The sequence below is a fragment of the Corvus cornix genome, chromosome 9 (assembly GCF_000738735.6).
Source record: "Corvus cornix cornix isolate S_Up_H32 chromosome 9, ASM73873v5, whole genome shotgun sequence".
Classification (NCBI taxonomy): Eukaryota; Metazoa; Chordata; class Aves; order Passeriformes; family Corvidae; genus Corvus; species Corvus cornix.
Window position 1 is genome coordinate 25,533,168 of NC_046339.1, and position 21,347 is coordinate 25,554,514.

Below are 21,347 nucleotides of genomic sequence, written 5' to 3' on the forward strand. Positions count from 1 at the left end.
AACCTCAGGCAAGATTAAACAATAATAAGAAGAAAAGAGCAGCATGCCTGCTGTGCTTTGCATGGCATGCCCAAAGGCCTAAGTTGCTACTGCAGTTATTCACCCCTGCAAAATTATATGATCAATTCACCATTCATCTGAAATTACAGTTCTAGAATGAAAAATGGTAGCCAGACTGAAGTTAATGGACTGTTTTTACTGCTGACATACACAAATTTGGTAGAGCCATTGGGGTGACTTGTTTATGCTTGTAATGAACTAATTTAGTGCACTAAAGAAAAACACAATTTAAAAAAAGCACAGTAGGCCATTTTGCAGGCCCTCTGAGGCTGGAGGGTAATGGACATGTTCTGAGAGATACTGCATGTGTACCTTCTTTCAGTGCTAAGTCTCCTCATCTGCTTTCCCTTTCAGTTGTTTGATCGGGAACTATGTATCAAACAGCTGCGATATTCAGGGATGATGGAGACCATTCAGATCAGGAAAGCTGGGTACCCCATTCGCTACAGCTTTGAGGAGTTCTTTGAGAGATACAGAGTTCTTCTGCCATGGTCTCTTCGACAACAGGTGTGCAAGCAAAAACATGATTTAAAGCTAATCTAACTTTTCCTTATGAGGCTTTGGTCTTTCCCCTGCCAGAAAGGTCTTGAATTACTGCTGGCAGAGTTGAGAGAGCTGTCAGCACAGAATTAAAGCTAAATACTTAAGTACTCCCTTCGACCTTAACTGAAAATGCAGAGTTGCTTTGAGGTCCAACTGTCCTTGGCCTGCTCCATGCAGACATCCCAGGCAGGGTAACATCCCCATTCCCATTGCCCTCAGATGTTTTTTTTCCATAATCACACACTTCTCAGGTCTCTGACAGCCTCCTCACACTTTGACTCTGGAATGCAATCACGTTCCTCCTCTTCCTGACCATTTGAGCTGAACCACTTTGATTCATTCTACTGTCAGCCCAGAGGTCTGCAAGACCTCATCTGTTTCTGTTCTTTGCCCTTTGGAATGCAGGGCAGTAGATCCTTGCATACTACAGCTGCTGTGTTTCACAGCCAATCCCTAACATCATTATGCTTTTGCACATCAGCTGAAGAATGATGTTCGACAGAGCTGCATCAGCATCTCCAAAGAAGTGCTGGGCAAGGATGAAAGCTGGCAAGTTGGAAGGACCAAGATTTTCCTTAAAGTAAGTAAAAAGGACAGTTTATTGTCTTTTCTCATGAAAGACTGGATGCTTCACAATACAGCTCGGTCTGCTTGTGCAAGGAGGACTGGGTTATCTTACCAATTCTTCCTTGAACCTGAGGGTGGATCTTTGTTCTTGAAAGCCAAATAATTCAATGAAGGGAGTTTGGTGTAGGAGAGGCTGAGTTCTTCTAGCTCTCAAAGACGAAAGGTGAGGTGAGACGTTGGCCTGTTTCCCCCCCTCTCCCTGCCATGGGCAGCTGTCTCAGTTTGAAAGACAGGTGTCTGCCAAGGAAGGCAGGAGCCTCCCTTGGAATGGAAAATATGACACCCTTCCCTCTGAATTATTATAACGTGAAAATTTAGGAGCTTTCACGCAAAGATATGGGAAAAGGAATAACAGTTCTTTACCAGTGTGTGTATGTATAACAAGGCAAGCAAACAACAACAATGGCAGTGACAACAAACAAGAGCAGCAAGCCCAGTGAACGGGCTCTTCCCGCTCCTGGAGCGCTTTCCCCTCGCTGCAGCTCCGCTCGCGGCCGCCAGGGGCGCTGGTGGCTCCCGGCCGGGCGGGGCGGCTGCGGGGATTCCCCGCGCCGGCAGGGGGCGCTGTGCCGCGAGCTCAGGGACCTCACGTGGTCCGTGGCGGACGGGCTGGATGGTGACAATGGCTGCGGCAGGAACCTCGGAGCGGGGCCTGGAAGGGCAGGGCAGCCTCGCCCAGGATAGCAAGCAAGAGGTGGCAGAAACTCCACAGCTATTGCTGAAACCGCGGGGAGGCAGGGCTGGAACCGCAGGGCCTCCCGGGAGGGCAGGGGATGCAGAGCTACAGTGTAGCAAAAACTTGGAGCAGTGGGAAAAAAAAACCAACCCGTGCGGCACGGCAGCAGCAGCCTGGCTCCCAGCAGGGCAGGGAAAGGCTCCCTGGTGTGGAGGGGAAGAGGGCCCGGGATCCCGGGGTTTCTCACCTGAGGCACCCGAGCAGATGGTGAAGAGTCCCTCTTTTAGTGAAGGTAAACTGTTAAGAAGGTTCCAATGCAACGGCCGCTCTTACGAACAGAGCTGCACTCACGGTAGAAGAAAGGCAGCAGGAGACGGAATCCTGCAGTGGTGACCAATTCTCCCCACAGCCACCGCAGCCTCTCTCCCCTCCGAATGCTTGAGAGAACAAGAGCTGGGGGCTGCATGCAACCCCGTTTTCCCAGTCCAAAGTTCACTGTATCTCTGCCCTCACGAGACACCTCAGCTAAAGGGAGTAGCCAGCTGCATCCCTCCCCTGAGCGGTGACAACTTCTTTTGTCTCTCTTAAGTGTCCAGTCGTTATTGTCTCCTAGCGTATGGGGGAAAGCTCCTTAAGAGAAAAAAACCCCCAAAAAACAAAAGGAGAACTACTAAAACCCCAACATACGGGTGATCCAGTTTCTGTGCTACAACGTTGCAGCTGGAACAGCACAGTGAAATGTATTGGAGCACAAAAAAGAATGGGATACCAGTGCACTGTTGCAGAGGTCCACCTTGCCTGTAGCATACCCTTGCCTCTAGCATACCCCCAGGTGAAAACAGTCTTGCTGCAGGCAGATTCTTGCTCGTTTATGGCTACAGCTAGACCGAGTCTGGTCAGGTGGTGTGCACTTTTCCTACTGCAGTCCCATAAATGCATTTTAATCACATTATGCTACATCATGCTGGTTTTGGGTCTTTTTTCAGATCATGTGTCCCATTTCCAGAGTTTGTAGGTGTGTCTGCTAAGCTGGCATATCCACACTTTCTTTTAACAGGATCATCATGACACTGTATTGGAGCTGCAACGCCAAAATGTGCTCACAGATAAGGTTCTTCTTATCCAGAAGGTGATGAGAGGATTGAAGGACAGGTCAGTCATCTTACAGGAGGAAATTCACTTTAGTTTAGAGTAGTTGATCTTTATGGTGCAGCGTGACACACTCTGTGCAGCATTTTTAGGCATGAAATGTATCGATCTATACCTTCCACCAGCCCTAAATTTCATGCTTGTCATGTAACAATGCACAGTGTATCTATGCAGATGTTGGACAAAGATTTGTTTTGGCTCAGTTTTTGTTATTTTCGTGATGTTTTTCAAAATGCAGGGCTGTGGCATGTATGAAAAGGAAGGTTTGAAAGGAGGACTTGCTCTTAATTATTTTTAGTAAACAGTAGACATCTGGAAAGCAGGAAATCCCCATGGAATGTATGCCCTTCTCAGAGCTACAAGAATTCTCTTACTTAGGATGGTTCTTTGATACAAGATGTTGAAAAGAATCAGATAGAAACTAACTAGTCCTTCTCTTTGCCAAAGAGACCTAATTCTTGCATTGTGTCTGCTTTAGTTTGAAATATCTTCAGAAATGAAATTTAGTCACTGTCAAATAAATGTTTGTCCTCATTAGATGCTTTGCATCATAATTTGTACTCATTGATCTTGTATCCCCTCAATCAGAACCATGATATAGAACTGGGTTTGGTTTAGAAATACTCTTGACCATAGTGAAGGAAGAACTAAAAAATATGACACAAATGCCCCAAAACTTCCTTTGTTTTTCACACTCTGCTATCCAGAAGAGTATCCAAACCAAAAGCCTCAACTTGCTTTTACTTTTAAACCATCAGACCTACGTGCTGCTTTTTCAGCTGCAGCATGACAGCTTGTGCTTTGGGAGGTTCATCTTGCTCAGATGGGTTCCTTGTCCTGGCAACAAAACACTGGGGAGCGAGAGGTTATTAGGTGGGGAAGTTAACTTATCCAGTCTTGATGTGAGAGGTTCTCAGTTCTTACAGAGCTCTCTGACCACAGCAATCAATTTGGTCTGCAGTTGCCATGAGTATTTTTGCAGCAAACAAGGCTGACATAAGACTGTGAACATCCCATAAAAGGAAAAAAAAGCCACCTTATTCTTTACTACTATCATAAGAAGCATCAGAGATAACCTACAGTTTGTCACCTCACATGTCTGTCTGCTTAGGAAGAAGTTCCTGAAACAGAGAAAGTCTGCTGTAGCCATTCAGTCAGCCTGGAGAGGCTACTGCTGCCGGAAGGAATTCAGAATGGTAAGGTGAAGGTGTATCAATTAATGTATATTTGTGTGTGTGTTTATATATTGTGCCCTGCCAGACTGAGTGAAGTATTAGAAATTAAGATATTCACAATTGAAGGGAGAAGAGACAAGATGACAGAGTGTAAAGGAGGATGTAAAGTCCAAGGAGGGCTCTGGGACCTCTCAGGGCTACCTGATCCTGTGACATTTCTGCTTTCTAGTGAAATAGGAACCCAACTCACCTTCAGCAGACCTTGCTCCAGAGGCCTAAGATATGAGTGGTCCCACACCTCTTACAGTCAGAAACCCAAGCATAGCCTTTGTGCATCACCACCATGCTATGAGCAAAGTGTCTTCTGCAACTGCTACAGGAAAACTGGGAATTTGTAAAAAATTAGCAGAAAAGTCATTATATCAATCTCACACTATTAAAAATTTTTCCAGGGGAGGTTCAGATTCAGATTAGATATTAGGAAAAAAATTTCACTGAAAGAGTGGTCAGGCACTGGAATAAGTTGTCCAGGGTGGTGGTGGAATCACAATCTCGGGATGTGTTGAAGAGGCATCTGAATGTGGCACCTGGGGATATGGTTTAAGGGTGGTTATGGTGGTGATGGGTTGACAGCTGGACAAGATAATCTTGAAGGTCTCTTCCAACCTTGATGATTCTGGGTGATTCTGTGTGAAAAATACTGGCTGGTCTTTCATAGATGGTGCATTTTCTGGGTGAGGAAAACTGGGGGCACTCACAGATTGTGTATTTGTGTGGGAGGGATTATTATTATTATTACTATTATTATTATTATTATATCCCATACATCCCATTTGAGATGGGCAGGAGGAGAAACTGCCAGTTTCAGTCAGAAACATTCTATATTCTGCATCAGTGATGCAATTCCTCTCTGATTGGTTTGTTCATTTGTTTCCATTCACTTGGCTTCATTTCTGCTCTGTTCCTTCCCTTGTTATAATCCCAGGCTACCATTGTCACTTTCTGGAGCCACTCCCTAGAACAGACCCCCCAAATAACTCTATATACTAGTTTTAAAGGCGTATTACTGGTAGAAAACAAAGCATAAAGTGTAATATTACATTAGACACTTCCAGTGTCTAGAAACAGTTACTGAATTTTGTTGTCTTCTACTCATCCCAGCTTACATCCCAACCTGTCTCGATGGTTTGGAACCATAATGACGCCTTCTTTCTGCACCACCCGCAGGTGCTGCTGGGCTTCGGGCGCCTGCAGGCCCTGTACCGCAGCCGGCAGCTGGCTCAGCAGTACGAGGCCACCCGGGCTCGGATCATCAGGTTCCAGGCCATGTGCCGCGGTTATCTGGTGCGCCAGAAGGTGGCGGAGCAGAGGAAAGCCGTGCGTGTCATACAGGCATACGCAAGGGGCATGTTTGCTCGCCAAACCTACCGGAGGATAAAGGGGCAGGTAATGCTCACAGATACCTTGTGAACACATTGTTTCTATGAAATTCCAATAGAGATTTTATGACCAGCAAGTGTTGCCTTAACATAGCATTGGGTGTGGATATTCATTTTGGGGTATTTTATTTTGAACTTTTGCCAAGTACAAAAGCAGTGTGTGTTAAGCAGACTGATCTTGTTTACATTTGTTTTATGTGATCATTATCATGGATCAAAACTTCACTGACACAGTTGCAGTGGCTTTGACAGAAGGGAGAAAGGATAAGATCTGTGTGTATCAGCCAGTCCTGCAAAGGGAGATCAATTTCTACAGCAGGGCCTGATAGTGGCACTCAGGGATCCATTCAGAAGGGAATCCCAATGCAGTGTGTCTTGGTAGGTGCTACCAGCCCTTGGCAGTCCAAAGCACATGGGAGGCATCTCCCTGATTTCCTTTCTCTACTAATGCTGTACAAACAGGACAAAGCCAGTTTGCAGATTTCTGCCTGTGGCCTGTTCCCTAAAATGCCAAATCTAGAACTGAGTTTCTGTTGTGACAAAGTCCTGTTGGGACCAGTTTGGACAACAGTTTGGCAGAAGGGAGTTGGCTCAGCAGTTGTAAAAACAGTCACAGAATAGTCCTGTTGTCCACAGAACAAGTTGAAAGCCGGGAATATCCACTTGGAAGAAGAGAAATATCCAAAAGCAAGGGAAGAAGCTGTTAGGTTACAAAAGGTAGATATGCTGGTGGAGGAACACTGGCCAGTGTTGCCCAGCTCACACCTGAGGACTTGCTCAAACCTCTGAGCACTGCTGTATTTAAAAAAAGAGAAGACATAGTTGTAAACCTATTTGTAATGATGCTTTGAAAATAGAACAAGGCAAACACATACACATTTCTGATTGCAGCATAAGCTGGCACTTTAGCCAAATATGCCAGTGCTATTACAAGTCTCCTGACACAAAACATTTTAAAATTTTAAATATCGTGGGGTTTTCTGCTGTTAGCAATTCTGTGTTTTTCCTGTATTATCTCTTGTTGATAAAATTCTTGAATAATTCCACATTATTATCAATAGGCCAACAGTCCATAAAGACAGCTGTAAGAGCAGGGCCCTGCTGCTGACGTGCCAGGTCTTTGTGACTGCTTGACACAAGCAACATTTAACTTCCCGTTTCAACACTGTACTGGCAGAGCTGGACCTCACTGTCACACACCTTTGTAAAAGTGTTTCATCTTCATACCCCTTCACTCTAGCAGAATGATGTTCATTCATGATGTTCATGTTTAAGTCATGCCTAACCTATTTCTGTGTTTAAAGGAACACCTGCCAACTCAGGAGAGAGAGGAGGCAGAAGCAAGACAAAGGAGGAACGTGCTTGCCAATAAACCAACAAATCATGATGTTATCAGCGACCAAGAAATGGTGGACAAAATTTTTGGGTTTTTACCGTCTGTGATTGGAGGCCAAGAAGGACAGGCTCCTCTGGGTTTTGAGGTACAGGGCTGCAGACTGGTAACAGGTCATGCTTTTCCTTGTGTAAGCCAATTGACTGTTGCAATTCCATCAGTGGTCAGTTCTGTTTACTGTACTTCTGTACAGTGAAAGAATCCCCCAAATTAGTTATCCAGTCACTGAGGCATCTCTTGCAGAGGTCAATTCCCAAAAGTTTTTGGTCACATGAAGTTTAGGGACTATATAGCTTCAGACTGCACATTTGTTTCTTTGGCCCAGCAAAACAGTGCCATCTTCTGCATTTTGGCACCAACCTCATGCTCTGCTGACAGTGCTCTCAGTGATTTTCTCCCTGAAACAAGCTGAAAGTTCATGACCCAAGTTATATCATGTTCTTGAAAGTAAAATTTGGGATATACTTGTCCTGATAGCTGCGGAGGTTGGAATTCTGTAGGAAGAGGTGTGCAGAATAGAATTGTATGGATTAGTACAGGATGTGAACCATAACACCTGGATTTTCTAGCAGCAATATTCTTGCTGAGGACCAAGATGGGAAGACCATATGGAATGGATGCATCTCAGAAGGACAAGCTCTGAGTCAAAATGATCTGTTGGTAGCAGCTGTAAATGGCTTTGGGGTTAGCTGGAAAGGCAAATTCTGGAAGACCGATGGCCAAGGGAAAAAAAAAAAAAAGCAAAATTAAACATAAGAACATCAGAGTTCAGTAAAAGAAAATATGCTTCTTCCTCATGTTCTGCACAGGACTTGGAAACAAAGCTTAACAAGCTGGAGGAAGTGGACCTGGACATGGTTCCCATGAGTGTGGAGCTAGAAGAGGAAGCAGATGGTTTGGAAGAGTACACCTTCCCCAAGTTTGCTGCTACTTATTTTCAGGGGTCTTCTACACATACACATATCCGGAGACAGCTGCGGCACCCACTGCTCTACCATGATGACAAGGACAATGTCCTGGTATCTTGCTCCTTGTTGTTGTTGTTGAACCTGCTCTCTCCACAGCCCTGGCTTTTCAGGTCCCCTCATCCTTGGGTCCTGGCTCTGGCACAGCCCTGGGAACAAGAGACTCCAGAGCCAAGGAGATAGTCCCGAGCCTTTATATTGAAAGTAGCAGTTCTCATCAGCATTTTTTGGCACTTTGCATGCAGGCACTTCACACAATCACCTGCCCAACACAGGATCTCTGGTCACCTTTGGTCTTGCCCAAAGAGAGAACTCGGAGGTGTGTTTTGACTTCTCCAGACATCCTTTGGGGGCAAAAATGGACTGGAGAGAAAAAGCGTGAGAGCTTACCCATCTCTCTGCTCTTGCTAGGGTTGCTTGATCTGTGAGATAGGACAGAAGGGGGAGGGCCAGGCCTCCAATATCCTGTTGAACCAGAGGGGGATTGAGGAGGGTGTTTTCCTTGATTCTAAGCATCCTGGCAGAAGGGAGGACCCCATGCATCAAGAACTTTGCTATTACTTGGCTTTCTAGTTCTGGGCATGAGGGGTCCTGGCAGACTCCACTCCACTGCTCATCAGGTGAGCAAATGCAGAGTGCAGTGCAGCCAAGGCTTCTCCACCTCCCTCCAGCCACAGCACACCTCCAAGGTGCCAGTAAAGGGAATGGTGAGGGTTCAGCAATCACAGAAGAAATCTGACCTTCCCACCAGAGCTGTACCCTCTTCCTTTAGCAGGAAAGTGCTGTGTGTTGCTGTCATGTGGTTTGGTATGAAACCAAACTCTTCATGTAAGTAGCCAGAGGAAATGGGAATTTTAACAATTTGGACTGGGTAAAGGAAGAAAATGCTCTTAATCTAAACAGGCAGAAATGGCATGAAGCCATCGGTTTTGTTGGCACTGTTTGACTATGCTTTCTGCTACTATAGGCTTCTCTAGTTGTGTGGGTGATCATCCTGAGGTTCATGGGGGATCTGCCAGAGCCAGCAATGTTTGCCAAGAATACCACGACCAAGAGCAGCTCTGTGATGACACAGATATATGACACACTTGGCAGGAAAAACCAGGTCCAGCTGAGGAATGACAGCCCAAATATGGTGAGAGAAGCAGGCTATGTTTCATTTCATTCAAAGTTTTCATTTGCTTTCCTTGGTTTCTGTGCTGTCCTACCAAGAGTGAGAAAAGCAATGGAACTCTTTCATGCTACTGTACTTGAAATGTCACAAGTGCAAAAGGGCACCAGTCAGTCCTGGAAGGACACTCAGCTCCTTCTGGCAGGAGAGGACAAAACAAAAACATCTTCACTTGAGCATCTTTCTGTCCTTAATGAATCATTCTTGCTTGTGCAATAAACTGATTTTCTATAATGGTAATGTGTATTGCAGAGAGAAGGCAGAAGGGATAACAGGATTTCTAAGGGAATTTCATCCCTGAAACTGAAACGGTCATCCAAGCTGACAGGGAAGGTAAGAGGTGGAAATAAATTGCCTTCCTTTCTTCTTGCCTGCAGTCCTGTCTTCACCTTCTGGCAGATGTTATGTGAGCAACCTCCCAGCTGAGAACTTGTTCCCCTGCCAAGCCAGGACAGCCCCGTGTGGGACACCTGGTGCAGTGTTCTTCGGAAACAATCCCCATGTGCACTGATGTCATCTCTTCTCTGGCAGAGGACATAGGGAGAAATTTATTACTGAGAATTGTTGGCATTACAGAAGAGCTTGCCCAGGGGCCTAAGCAGACTGAGAACTATGTGCTTAGGGCTGTACAGGACAGTACAAGAAAGTTCTCCTAGCCAGTGATAGTGCTGTAACAGCACGTTTAATGAGTTACCTTGAGAGGGAAGGGGGCAATATGGCCTGGTTCTCCTGCACTGAGCAGGAAGAGTTTTAGCCAGAAAGATAGAGAAGGAATGTCTCTCATTTCTGGGAGAGCTGCCTGCTAAGAGGGAGATTTCTAGACCACTCTGGGGTTCCACTCTGTTTCTTTCAGGTGACAGACCAGCTGCGAAGTGGAGAAGAGGCTTTCCAAGAGGATACCTCAATCTCTCAGAGACCTATGTCCAACCTAGAAAAAGTACACTTCATTATTGGCAATGCAATTCTGCGTCCTGCCATCAGGTAGGAAATGTATACCTCCTTCCTAGGGCCAGGTGCCCATTACATCGAGGAAATCCAGCATCCTTTTTCCACAGTCCTGGAGAATGACTCCCTTACTGCCTTTTCTGGTATTTTCATGTTGCAGTTTAGGCCAGCTGCCTCCATGTATGGCTTTCTGAATACCCCACAGGTATGGAAAGGGGCAGAGCTCAGGGCTGTGACTTAATAACACTTGAAGATGGAGCACAGCCCTTGAATGAGGGAAAAGAGTCACTCAGAGGAGTAAGAAATACGGAGTTAATGGATGAGAGATTTGCCAATAGCCTCTTGCTGAGCACTCAAGCAATTGTCCTCACATCGGAGATGGTCGAAGGTCTGGATTGCTGAGTGTATCAGACACTAAGGAGAAATCCTGACCACAAGCAGTGTGAGGCTGGACCTTAGGCCAAGCATGGTGTGAGGATAAGACAGAAGCTCGTTGATTCTGACCTGATCCCATGAATCCTCTCCTTTGTTTTATCCTAAGCACTTTTCTGTAACAAAGCCCACAGACACAGGCTGTGCCTTGACCCCAGTCATGGGCTGCATTCCTCTCTCCACAGTCACTTTATTTCAGTCAAGACACTCCCTAAAGCAGATTCTCAGCCAGCAAAAATTGCATTCAATCCATATATCATAATAACCACAGGCTAAGTACCTATTCCCTTAGTCTGTGTTTCATCATATCATCATATCAGGGAACAAAAAACTCATGAAACTTATGTCCTCTTACATCAGATTTGACAAATGTGTGTTCCAAGAGTCTAGAAAAAATTAAGATGATTTTTTAATAGCAGTTTTCTTTGTATGCAGATTTTTGCATCTGTTTCCCTTAGGTCCTTGTTTCATTTTCAGAAGCTTACTCTGAAGTGTTCTATTCTCCATTTCTGTACCAGGATTCCCTCCAAGTTTGTATATAAAGATAAATAAAATATATAAATATTTTAAATATATAAATTTATATATTTATATATTTAAATATATAAATATATATATATAAAATTAAGCAGGGTGTCCCCCATCCTTATCCCCAAATTCACCTACAAGCAGACAGACAAGAGCCATGAGCTACAAGCCACATGCTGAAGAGAGCTCAGAGCAAGTTACACATCTAGATTCTTGGACAGCAATGCCATTTCACAGCTGCATGACCCAGCAGTTGTTTCTCCTCCACAGTCCCCTGCTTGTCGCAGGAGTTAATCCAGCATGGGAACTGCACTTGAGCTGCTCGAGTAAGAAGGGGTGGCAAAAGACCCTAAGCATGCCCGGAGCCTTTTCCATAACAAACTTATTTCCTGTGGTGCATTAAAGGTGCTATCCAAGCTATTGTGTTTAAACCTAGCTCAGATCTACTTCATCATGCTGCAATCCTGCCAAGCTTGCAGTTGAAATGTAGCCAAAGACAGTTCGGACAGTGAATCTGTTGTTCTCACGTTTCATTACAGAGATGAGATTTATTGCCAAATTTGCAAACAACTCACCGAAAACAACAACAGGAGCAGCTATGCTCGTGGCTGGATCCTTCTGTCACTTTGCCTTGGCTGCTTTCCTCCTTCAGACACGTTTGTGAAGGTACACTGCTAACCTTTCCTACAATAGCTCACACGCCTCAGCTGAGCTGGTGTCTTGTGTATTTTGATGCTTTGATGCTGACAGCCACATAAAATGTTTGGCTTCCAGAGCAGCTGGTGCTGCAGTTTCAGCAGAAACTTTCTCATCTCCTATTCTTATCTGGGAATTTAAATAAATTATTGCTGCATTCACATTTATTTTTTTTCATTACATGTCATAGAGTCTGGATTCTGTTGTTCTGTTTTAGATCTATAATCTGCAAGGGATCTGGCAAATTTTAACCTCTCCAATTCTGCCTTTCTAACCAAAGGCAACCAAAAGGTGTCTCCAGTTACAACCCCAGTGATTAAATATACTCAGGAGGGCAGTATAAAATCACACTCCCAAGTTTTATCAGTCCTTACCCTATATCTCTAAGCCCTAAAAAGTACATTAGATATTTGGACTTCTAAATTATTCATTAATTTCCAAGTTTAAATGGATGATAAATCTACTTCACCACAGGATAAAAACTCAACCTGTGGCTCCAACTTGACATCAGGCTTCCTCCTAAATCTGAGAGGCAAACAGATCCATGGATGTGCATGAAACTTCAGCCTTGCTTTACTAACACCCCAGTTCAAATGATCAATCAGATCATAAATGCTGATAAATGGACACAAATCAGTGTCCAGTGTTGATTGGAACAAATCAGTCACAAGCCATAGGCATCTTTCGACACCAGTCTTCGTCCAAGGACTTGGAACCATACAGAATTAATGAAAGACATGACCATACCCTACCTCCAGGAGTATTCTTAATCATTAAAATAACCAGGTGAATGACCCATGCTTGCACTAAATACAGATATGTAAATACAAGTCCGTGTCATCCAAGAGCCATAAAGACTCCAAAACCTCAGTTTATCCAATTAATCTCTTCAAATGTCCAATCTTAATCATGGACTTAAGTTATTGATATTGCCAGAGAACTTGGTAAAACTAAAGGTATCAATCATCATTAGTCCTAATCTGCCATTAGCCCTCTTCCCAGCTCTTCCATTTGTACAGAATGTCAGGCTCTTGGGTTGAAAACACTAACTCTTGCTCTAACCTAAGCATTAAGAATAAAGCCTCCACTACTCATGTAGTTAAACATGGTGAATAGACTGACACAAGTCTTCTCTCCCTTTGGACAGAAAGTTCTGAAGAATGAGTGAAAACTAAGTGTCTCAAGCCTCCTTTTTGAAGACACTAATTCCAACCCTTATCTTTAATATTTTCTGGTGAATCAAAAGCTAATGGATCACTCTAATCTAGTGTATCAGCTGCAGAAGGTTTTTATTGTTTTCTGAGGACTAATGTTTCCTAACTCCTTCCCCTGCTCTGTGCATGTAGTACCTGTTGAATTTCATCCACCATGGGCCCACAGGCTACGCTCCGTACTGTGCTGAGCGTCTGAGACGTACCTACAGCAACGGGGCCCGGACTGAACCTCCCAGCTGGCTGGAACTTCAGGTAGCAGCTCCCTTTTGGCTTAATTATATTGATCTGGGACATTTTATACTGGTTTTTGTAAGCATACTACTTACTTTGTAGTTATACTACATTCATTAACCTGTAATAGCAGACATTCCTAAATCAAATCATGGAAATCAATGGCACAAGGAGATTGAAGACCAGCCACCTTGGTCTGGGCAGTTTCTTGGATACACCTCTTCTGGCTATTCAGTTACCCTAAATCCAGAAGAGGATGTAAGCAGCAGCAGATGATTTGCAGGGAGATACCTCCATCCACTCAGGAACCACAGGCCAGAAACAACCTCCTGAGGAAAGCTCTTACTATCACTTTTGGAAAGAACTGAGGAAGGCTTATGCTTTTAAAATGAAAGGAAGAAGGGAGTAAGAGGGTGCTATATTGTCCTCCCCTTCCTTTAAATGTCACCCTAGTAATTAAAAACCACATGCCCCCCCTTTCAAATAAAGACCTCAGTTCAATTCCTCCCTAAATCTCAGGGACCCTATTACTTAACACTCATCTTCCTGGACAAAGTACTTGCTGCAGGCCATCTCTCCACTGATGCACATAAGGCTGTTCCCACAAATCATCAGGACAAATGTGGCTCATGAAAAGTCTATCAGTTGGCACTGTTATGTGATTATCAGCTCTCCTGAGCTGTGAGGAGGAGAAAATTTGAGTCCAGTGCTGCTCCAGGGATGTAATTTATGTTTATGACTCACCACGTTTTGAAGAAACTGTGTGAGTGCTGGAGATTCACTTGAAGATTGTTGACTGGGTTGTGCAGTGTGTGGAGCTTTTACATCTAAATGCCTTCTTCATTCTTCAGAAGAGAGTAAGGTTTGCCCATAATCTGTTTCTCTCATTTAACTCTGACTTACAGGCAACAAAGCAGAAGAAACCCATTATGCTTAATGTCACCCTGATGAATGGCCAAAGCATCACTGTCCCTGCCGACTCTGCTTCCACTGCCAAAGAGATCTGTCAGTTCATAGCAGATAAAACCAAACTGAAGGATGCCTTTGGGTTTTCGCTCTACATTGCTGTGTTTGATAAGGTAAAGTGTAGAAAAATAGAATGAAAGCTCCCTTCTCTTTCTGTGGAGGAGTTGCTGCTGCCCACCCAGACTCACTGAGGACTCCCTCTGAATTCTGGAACATCCTCAACCCAGTCCTGCACTGAAACCAAATCAGTTCTGAATCCCAGCTGGATCTTGGGACCTGATAATTCTTTTCTGCCTTTCTGTTGGCTCATCATTCAGCAATTCCTGCTGCAGCCCTGTAAGGCTTCCTTTGCCACATAGCTGACTAGTAAAAATACATCCACTTACCACATACAGCTTGCATATTCTGCTTACCTTTTGGGAGTTTTTCTTGCTGTCAGGAGACCAGGAGCTTTGTGTTTATTGTCCTTCAGGCAAACCCAGAGCAGGCATGCCAGTAAATGCAGGGTCCCTTTGTGGCAGGTCTGGTCGCTGGGCGGGGGCCGAGACCATGTCCTGGATGCCATCTCTCAGTGTGAGCAGCTGGTGAAGGAGCGGGGCACACATGAACGCCACGCACCCTGGCGCCTCTACTTCCGGAAGGAAATCTTCACCCCCTGGCACAACTCCCAGGAGGATCCTGTCAGCACTGATCTCATTTACCACCAAGTCATCCGTGGCATCCGATTCGGAGAGTACCGCTGCGAGAAGGTGGGTCTCCTGATTCATTCTCGCAAAGAGACAAACTATATTAATACTTACCACATTAAAAAGCAGGAATATGAACTGAGTTTGTAGTGGATGTGAACAACCCTTCCCCTCTTAATGAACAATCCCTGTCCAGGTGATTGTGCCAGCTGTCACACTGGCAGCTCTAATGAATAATTTTTCTTTCCCAGCAACTTTCAGTTCACATGGGAACTTGGAGGCATGTCCAAAGGGGCAAATTGGGTCATACCTTAAAATGTCTTTGCTAATAATCTCTCTGATGTTATGACTGCATGAAGTTCATCCCTCCTTATGCTGGATGACTATTAAGAGTTATCCAGACAAAAACAGAGAAAGCCGTTTGAACCTAAATGGTTCAAAGATTGAAAGAGGCTATCTATAGCCTTTGTGACATCCTTCTAGGCCTCTTTTAATGTATTAATTATTTCAGGAGGAGGATTTGGTGGAGATAGGTGCAAAATATTGTTATATCAAATTTGGAGATACCATCCACAACGAACTTGTGCAGAAGGTGCTCCATGACTGTATCCCAGTGAAACAGCTGAAGTCCAAGCCCCTGGAAAAGTGGGTGAGCCTTATAACCTATGCACATGCTAAGGTAAGAGGTTTGTCTGGCACTGCTGGGTAACTACTCTTGAGCACCAGTTTCTGCTTCTTTCACTATTTCCATTTATGAATAATCTGTAGGGGAAGAAGGAAAACCAGCTCAGTTTGTAGATCCCAAATAGCTCATTAGGTCTGGGGGATCGGAAAACCTTTCCACTCGCTCTTCTGTATGAAGAGCAGGGGGGAAGAATGAAAAAGTACATTTAAATCTCTAAATAGAGTAGCTTTTAAGGCTCTATTTACCATCTGACAACCAAGTTAGGGTGGGCATGGGACGGAATATTGCTTTTGATCTGGAAATGGATTACCTGAATTATTTCCATGCCATCCAAAATGTGTTAGACTCTGAACAGGTCAGTGGGGATTTGAGGGAAATGTGGAATCCAGATGCCTGTGGGCACTATTAGCTGCACGTGGGTCCCTGGAGACCATTCCTGATTTACTTTCTCCAAGTTCCCTTGACGCCAGTAACAGCAGAGGATTGTTGGGATCTCTGGGGTCAGGCTTGTTCTTTATTGTCTGCAGATGATGCAAACCAGATTTTACTGAGAAAATCTTGGGTGTGTTTTTTTCCTGCAGGCCCCATACACACAGGACCATCTCTCCTCTCAGACTGTGAAGGAGCAACTTGTAGATTTTGCTCGCTTTCAGTGGCCTTTGCTTTTTTCCAGATTCTTTGAAGTCACTAAGTTTTCAGGTAATACCTGGAGCCTGGGAGTAGAGGACAGATATAAGATCAATAGGGGAAGACTTGTATAGCATTGAAAAGGAATTTTTTTCCGTATTTTCAGGACCCAGCTTGCCTAAGAACCACTTCATCATTGCTGTAAATTGGAAAGGCATCTGCTTCTTGGATGAGTCAGAAAAGCGGTTCCTTGAGCTGACCTTCCCAGAGATAACTGGCATCCACACCAACAGGTGAGGGCCCCAGAAAGACAAGATCTGAAGAAGGCATCTCTTCCATACTCAGAAAGGGTGTACCTTCTCTGCCACCTCCTTAGGTGATTTGATCTGTCCCTGGAAAGGTGGTTTAGCCTAGTTCTGGGAAACAGAAAGGAAAAACTTCTGAGCAGCTTGTAAAGGAAATACTGAAAGGATTGGATCCTTCCAGCTGGTGGAAAGTGATCCTGCTCAGTCATAAAGGTGTAAGAAAGCACAGACAGGCATCGAGACAAGAATGGCCGAAATAACTGACACAGTGAAGCCATTGTCTGTTGTGTATACTGGGAGTTCACACACTTCTCGGGTGTCATGGACCAGAACAGGATCACTGAGAAAAGAGGTTAACCACTGCTTGCTCATGGCACACATCCTTGCATCAGATCACTCGGAAAAAAGAGTCTTACATACACAAAAAAAACCCCTGTGAGGACTGCCAGAGATTTAATTAGTTGTCAAGTTACTCCAGAAGAAGGGTGTTCTTTTGTCTATATGGAAGCACTTTTATACAAAACATGGTGGAGTCCACGGTAAAGCTGAACCACTTCAGTCCTTCACACCTACCAGTTCATGGGAAGGCAAATTAGGAACTACCAATATTCACTGAAAAGGAGTTACCTGCAAGGAGGTGTGGGTGCCTTGGCTGTATTTACAGATAGGTCTGTAAGTTTTTCAGATGCTCTGGTAACAAATTGTTTGATAATACATAGGGCAGTGAAGTCATTTGGACAGAGTTGCACTCTTATCACGCTTCGTGCCGAGGAGTTTGTTCTGACATCTGTAAATAGCGTTGTCATTGCTGAACTGGTGGTGATGTTCCTGGAAGGACTGAAGAAAAGATCACGATTTGCCGTGGCAATGCAGGAGAAAAAATCCCAGGGTAAGTCTCACAACTTTTCTACAGGGTGGGGAAGAAAATCATGAGAGAATCCATGGCACTTGTTTGAAGGTGCTCAGAGAGGAGAGGGGGAATTTCAACAAGAGTCCCTTTGCTCCCAGGGGGATGCACAGCAATGCCAAGCATAAGGCAATTGGATTCAGTACACACAAATAACCTTTCCTTCCTCCTTCTCCTTCTTTATATATTTTATTTAGATAGTATAGTGTCCAGGAATTCAGTTTGGTTATAGTAGGAAGTTGGATCTGGGCTCTCTGGAAACACTTTGCAGAAGAAGAATTTTACAGAGGCAGTAAACTGGAATTTTATGTGGAATACAGGTGGCTCAAACAGACATATATGTTTAAAATGTAAACATTAACTTCAGCTACTTACTACTACTGAGTTCCTTTCCATGCTTTGCTGCCAGTCTAGACACAAAGTCAGCATTCATGTGAATCAAACGGAGTTCTGCCATTGCCCTCAGTGGATCAAAATCAGGGTGTCAGAGGAAACAGAAGTGATTTCTCTGAAGTGTTACTGGAAAATTAGCCATATTTACACAAATCACTTTCTATTGCTAACTGAATTCAGACCTTCAAAATACAATTCCCTTGTCTTTCATGTTGCAATCCCTTTGCATTTTCTTGGATTGTCAAGCTGGAATAGTACTCCCTTATTCTGTTTTCCAGAAGATCCCAGCATCCTGTCCTTCAAGAAGGGAGACTTGCTAATCTTCACTGAAGACAAAAGGCTGGATGCAGACCCTGGCTGGATTGGTGCCCAGAATGAAAGGACAGGCAAAACAGGGAATGTATTTCTGGAAGACATCTACATCATTCCTTCTCTCACAAAACCCTCTAGTCAAGTGCTGGTAAGGAAAGCTAACACTCTCTGTGAAAAGACTGGAAGAAGATAAAAATGTTAAATATGGTTGAATTTATAACTGGAAGACAATTGTCCCTCCAAAGTCAGACAAGTTCTATACCTCCCATTGAAATAAAACATTTCATTCTGTCCTGTCTGAATATAAAACTAAACCTAGCCCAGACTCTAAGGAGAAGACTGCAGCTGCACAGAAGCAATGACTTAAAAAAAACCCCAAAACCCAGTCTATCCACCATGGGAGATTCCAGTGCCTGCAACTGGTAGCAATTAATGGGTATGGGTGCGCAGTTGAATTTTCCTGCATTCACTCTGGGCTTGAGTGGTGATCACATTATGCCTCAAGGGAACCTTTGAGTGCAGCAGGTTACTTTAAGAGAATATGGTCTTTGAGGGAGTCAAGGTTTCTCATTAACACCTCTGCTAATAATTTTGTCTTCAGTTTTGGGCATTCAGTATATTGGATGTTGTGCTAACAGGTAAAAAGCAGAAAAACTGGTGGCAAAACACACTAGAGAGAAGCAGGTGCTTTGTAAAATGCGTTGTGCTTTGGATAATCACATACATTTCAATGTCCACTTGGGTCTGTGTAAATTGTTTCTTTGAGTCAACTGTTCCCAGGTCTTTCTTGAGTCTCTGGAGATGCTGCTTTTGAGACAGAAGGTCTCAGGCAGCACAGAGTACTACCTGCACATATATGCTGAGTAACACCTGACAGTGCGTGCAGAGACCTGTCTTCAGGTGACATCTCTATGTGGCTGTGTTATTCCAGAGTTTGCTGATGATGTCTCCAGACCAGAGGAGGACAGCTTCACAGAACTCCTTCATGGAGGAACCTGATGAAGAGGATGTCAAGGTGAAGCCTTACACCCTGGAGGAGTTCTCCTACGAACACTTCAGGTGAAGCTCTGTGTAGAGTACACCCTAGAAAAGTTCTTGTTGATCCGTAATCCTTAAAGCCTATTATGTAATGGCATCTCCCACTTCTGATTGGGTTTCTTCTTTTTGTTCCCTGTGACTTTGGATATGCAGAGATTCTGGCCTATTGTATCTTAAGTCTGCAGAAATGAAAAGGGGTGGGTAGAAGAACCCCAGTTAGACTGACTTCTTCCAGCAGACCCTATTCTTACTTCTCACCCCATCTTCAGCACTTACCAGCTAGTGAGGATATACAACATCTCAGGCTTCAGAAAGTAAGGGGAAAATTAATTAGTTTTCTGGAAAGCCCTCTTCTTTTTGCAAGCCTCCTACCTTCTGGTTATAGAGGAAACTACATTTCCTTGCTCTTGTTGACCTGCAGAATCAAAGATCTGAGATCACTGTCTTGAGAAAGAACAGGTCTAGAGATATGACTTTGTGATAACGACCTCCTTTGTTCATAGCAACACTAATCCAGTAATTTTGTATTGCCTGCACTTGTCTTCATTCAGGACTCCTGAGAAGGAATCCATCAGCAAAGCTGTTCTTCAGAAATCCCGTGGGCACAGTCAACTGTGGGCACACTCTAAGGAGCCTCTGAAACAGCCGTTGCTGAAGAGAGCATGCACAGACCCTGATCTTCGGGATTTGGCCTGTCAGGCCTTCATTGATATCCTTTCTCTCCTTTCTTTGGGACCTGAGAACACTCAGGAGAAGGAAGAGTTAGCTAGGTCCACTAAACTACCTCTATTGAGATACCTCAGCCAGCTTACAGGGGATACATTCATATAAAGATGAAGTGGATTGAATCTGTTTCCCTTGTCTACAGAGGAAAGGCTCCTATTCCCTCCCAGTGCTCCACAACTACCAATGGCTCGCTTAAGTGAGAATGTTGCTTTAGGAGTGAGTGAGATCTACTGCACATGCCCAGAGAAAGCACCTACTAGCACAGTACAGATCACAGCCAAGCAGCAACTGCTGCATAGGAAAAGGGGGTAGAGGACAGACAGGGAACATGCCCCAGACCTTCCTCCCAGTATTTGCCACTTAGACATCAACAAAGTCACCAACATGTTAGGATCCAGATGAAACTTCCCATTTAGCTTCAAAAACTGGCCTGCTTTCCCCCTTAACAGCGCATTCACCCATCATGAAATTCATGGGAGACTACCCCTCAAAACAGGCACACTCCTCCGTGGAAGTCACTGACCAGATATTTGTGCCAGCTATCCAGGAGGAGGTCCTGCGCGATGAGATTTACTGTCAGATTATGAAGCAACTGACTGAGAACAAAAACAGGTATTTACCTGGGTGCAAACCCCCTGCTCCTGCAGAGCAAGGCCTCAAAGTGCAAGGGGCATCAGGAACCCTTGCTGCACTTGTGATGCAGTGGGGGCACTGGGAAGGATAAACAAATGTTGGAGTAACAGCTTGTCTTCCCCCTTTTGCCAGCTAGTGCTATGGGGCTCACCTTTATGGAGCGCTCAGGACCACTCCCTGGCTCCCATCAGCATTCCATGCTCATCTCCTTGCGGTGTGAGGCAGGAAAGGTGTCACTGAGGCTCCCCTGCTCCTGAAGCAGTCTGTAGGGGAAATGGCACTGCATAGTCCTTGCATCCTTTCAGTGACTGGCCTGACAACTCTCCACTTAAGTTTCCCAACGGCAGCATTCCCCTCTCATGAAAACATAGTTCACACTGGATTTTCACCACCAGTGAATAAATACTTTTGAGTAGTTATATTAATTACGTTACATAACTGCCTTGCAGAACAGATTGGTTACAGAGGCACCTGCCCACATAAAAGTCTCTGAAACAGGCTAGTGTTTTATTCCCCACTCACAAAATGATAATTTGATCTACTTCCAGGGAAACTGAATTGCAAAAAGCAGCTTAAAATAATATTAATTTTTAACAAAATTGTTTGTTTCTGGATGCATTGTGTTTCTTTCTTTCTTACTGTTCCACAAATATTACACGTAGTGGAACTTTTATCATGTGTGTCAGTGTTGAATGGTAAATTCCCTTGCATGCACTGAATCCTGCAGGCTATTGAATGCATAGTCTGTAACCATGGTGCCAATGCCACGCCTGATGTATTCCACCAATTTAGTAGCTGTTGTGAGAGGGATAACTGATGTGAAAA

General features: G+C 44.3%; 1 protein-coding gene across 2 annotated transcripts in view; it reads left to right on the forward strand.

Moving 5' to 3' along the window:
* The window catches only part of MYO7B (myosin VIIB), a 53,156-nt gene that overhangs the window by 20,336 nt on the left and 11,473 nt on the right, over positions 1–21,347 (forward strand). The window contains exons 18-40 of one of the 2 annotated variants that reach the window (XM_010390582.4): positions 415–567; positions 1,085–1,183; positions 2,964–3,058; positions 4,167–4,251; positions 5,458–5,676; positions 6,306–6,386; positions 6,974–7,150; positions 7,872–8,081; positions 8,995–9,162; positions 9,451–9,531; positions 10,052–10,179; positions 11,643–11,769; positions 13,146–13,265; positions 14,150–14,323; positions 14,732–14,959; positions 15,408–15,575; positions 16,163–16,280; positions 16,375–16,501; positions 17,233–17,402; positions 18,092–18,273; positions 19,057–19,184; positions 19,715–19,872; positions 20,348–20,501. In XM_010390582.4, coding sequence (XP_010388884.3) covers positions 415–567; positions 1,085–1,183; positions 2,964–3,058; positions 4,167–4,251; positions 5,458–5,676; positions 6,306–6,386; positions 6,974–7,150; positions 7,872–8,081; positions 8,995–9,162; positions 9,451–9,531; positions 10,052–10,179; positions 11,643–11,769; positions 13,146–13,265; positions 14,150–14,323; positions 14,732–14,959; positions 15,408–15,575; positions 16,163–16,280; positions 16,375–16,501; positions 17,233–17,402; positions 18,092–18,273; positions 19,057–19,184; positions 19,715–19,872; positions 20,348–20,501 — 3,350 coding nt within the window. The remainder of the gene's footprint in view (positions 1–414; positions 568–1,084; positions 1,184–2,963; positions 3,059–4,166; positions 4,252–5,457; positions 5,677–6,305; positions 6,387–6,973; positions 7,151–7,871; positions 8,082–8,994; positions 9,163–9,450; positions 9,532–10,051; positions 10,180–11,642; positions 11,770–13,145; positions 13,266–14,149; positions 14,324–14,731; positions 14,960–15,407; positions 15,576–16,162; positions 16,281–16,374; positions 16,502–17,232; positions 17,403–18,091; positions 18,274–19,056; positions 19,185–19,714; positions 19,873–20,347; positions 20,502–21,347) is intronic. The other variant, XM_019280599.3, reaches the window with a different exon arrangement.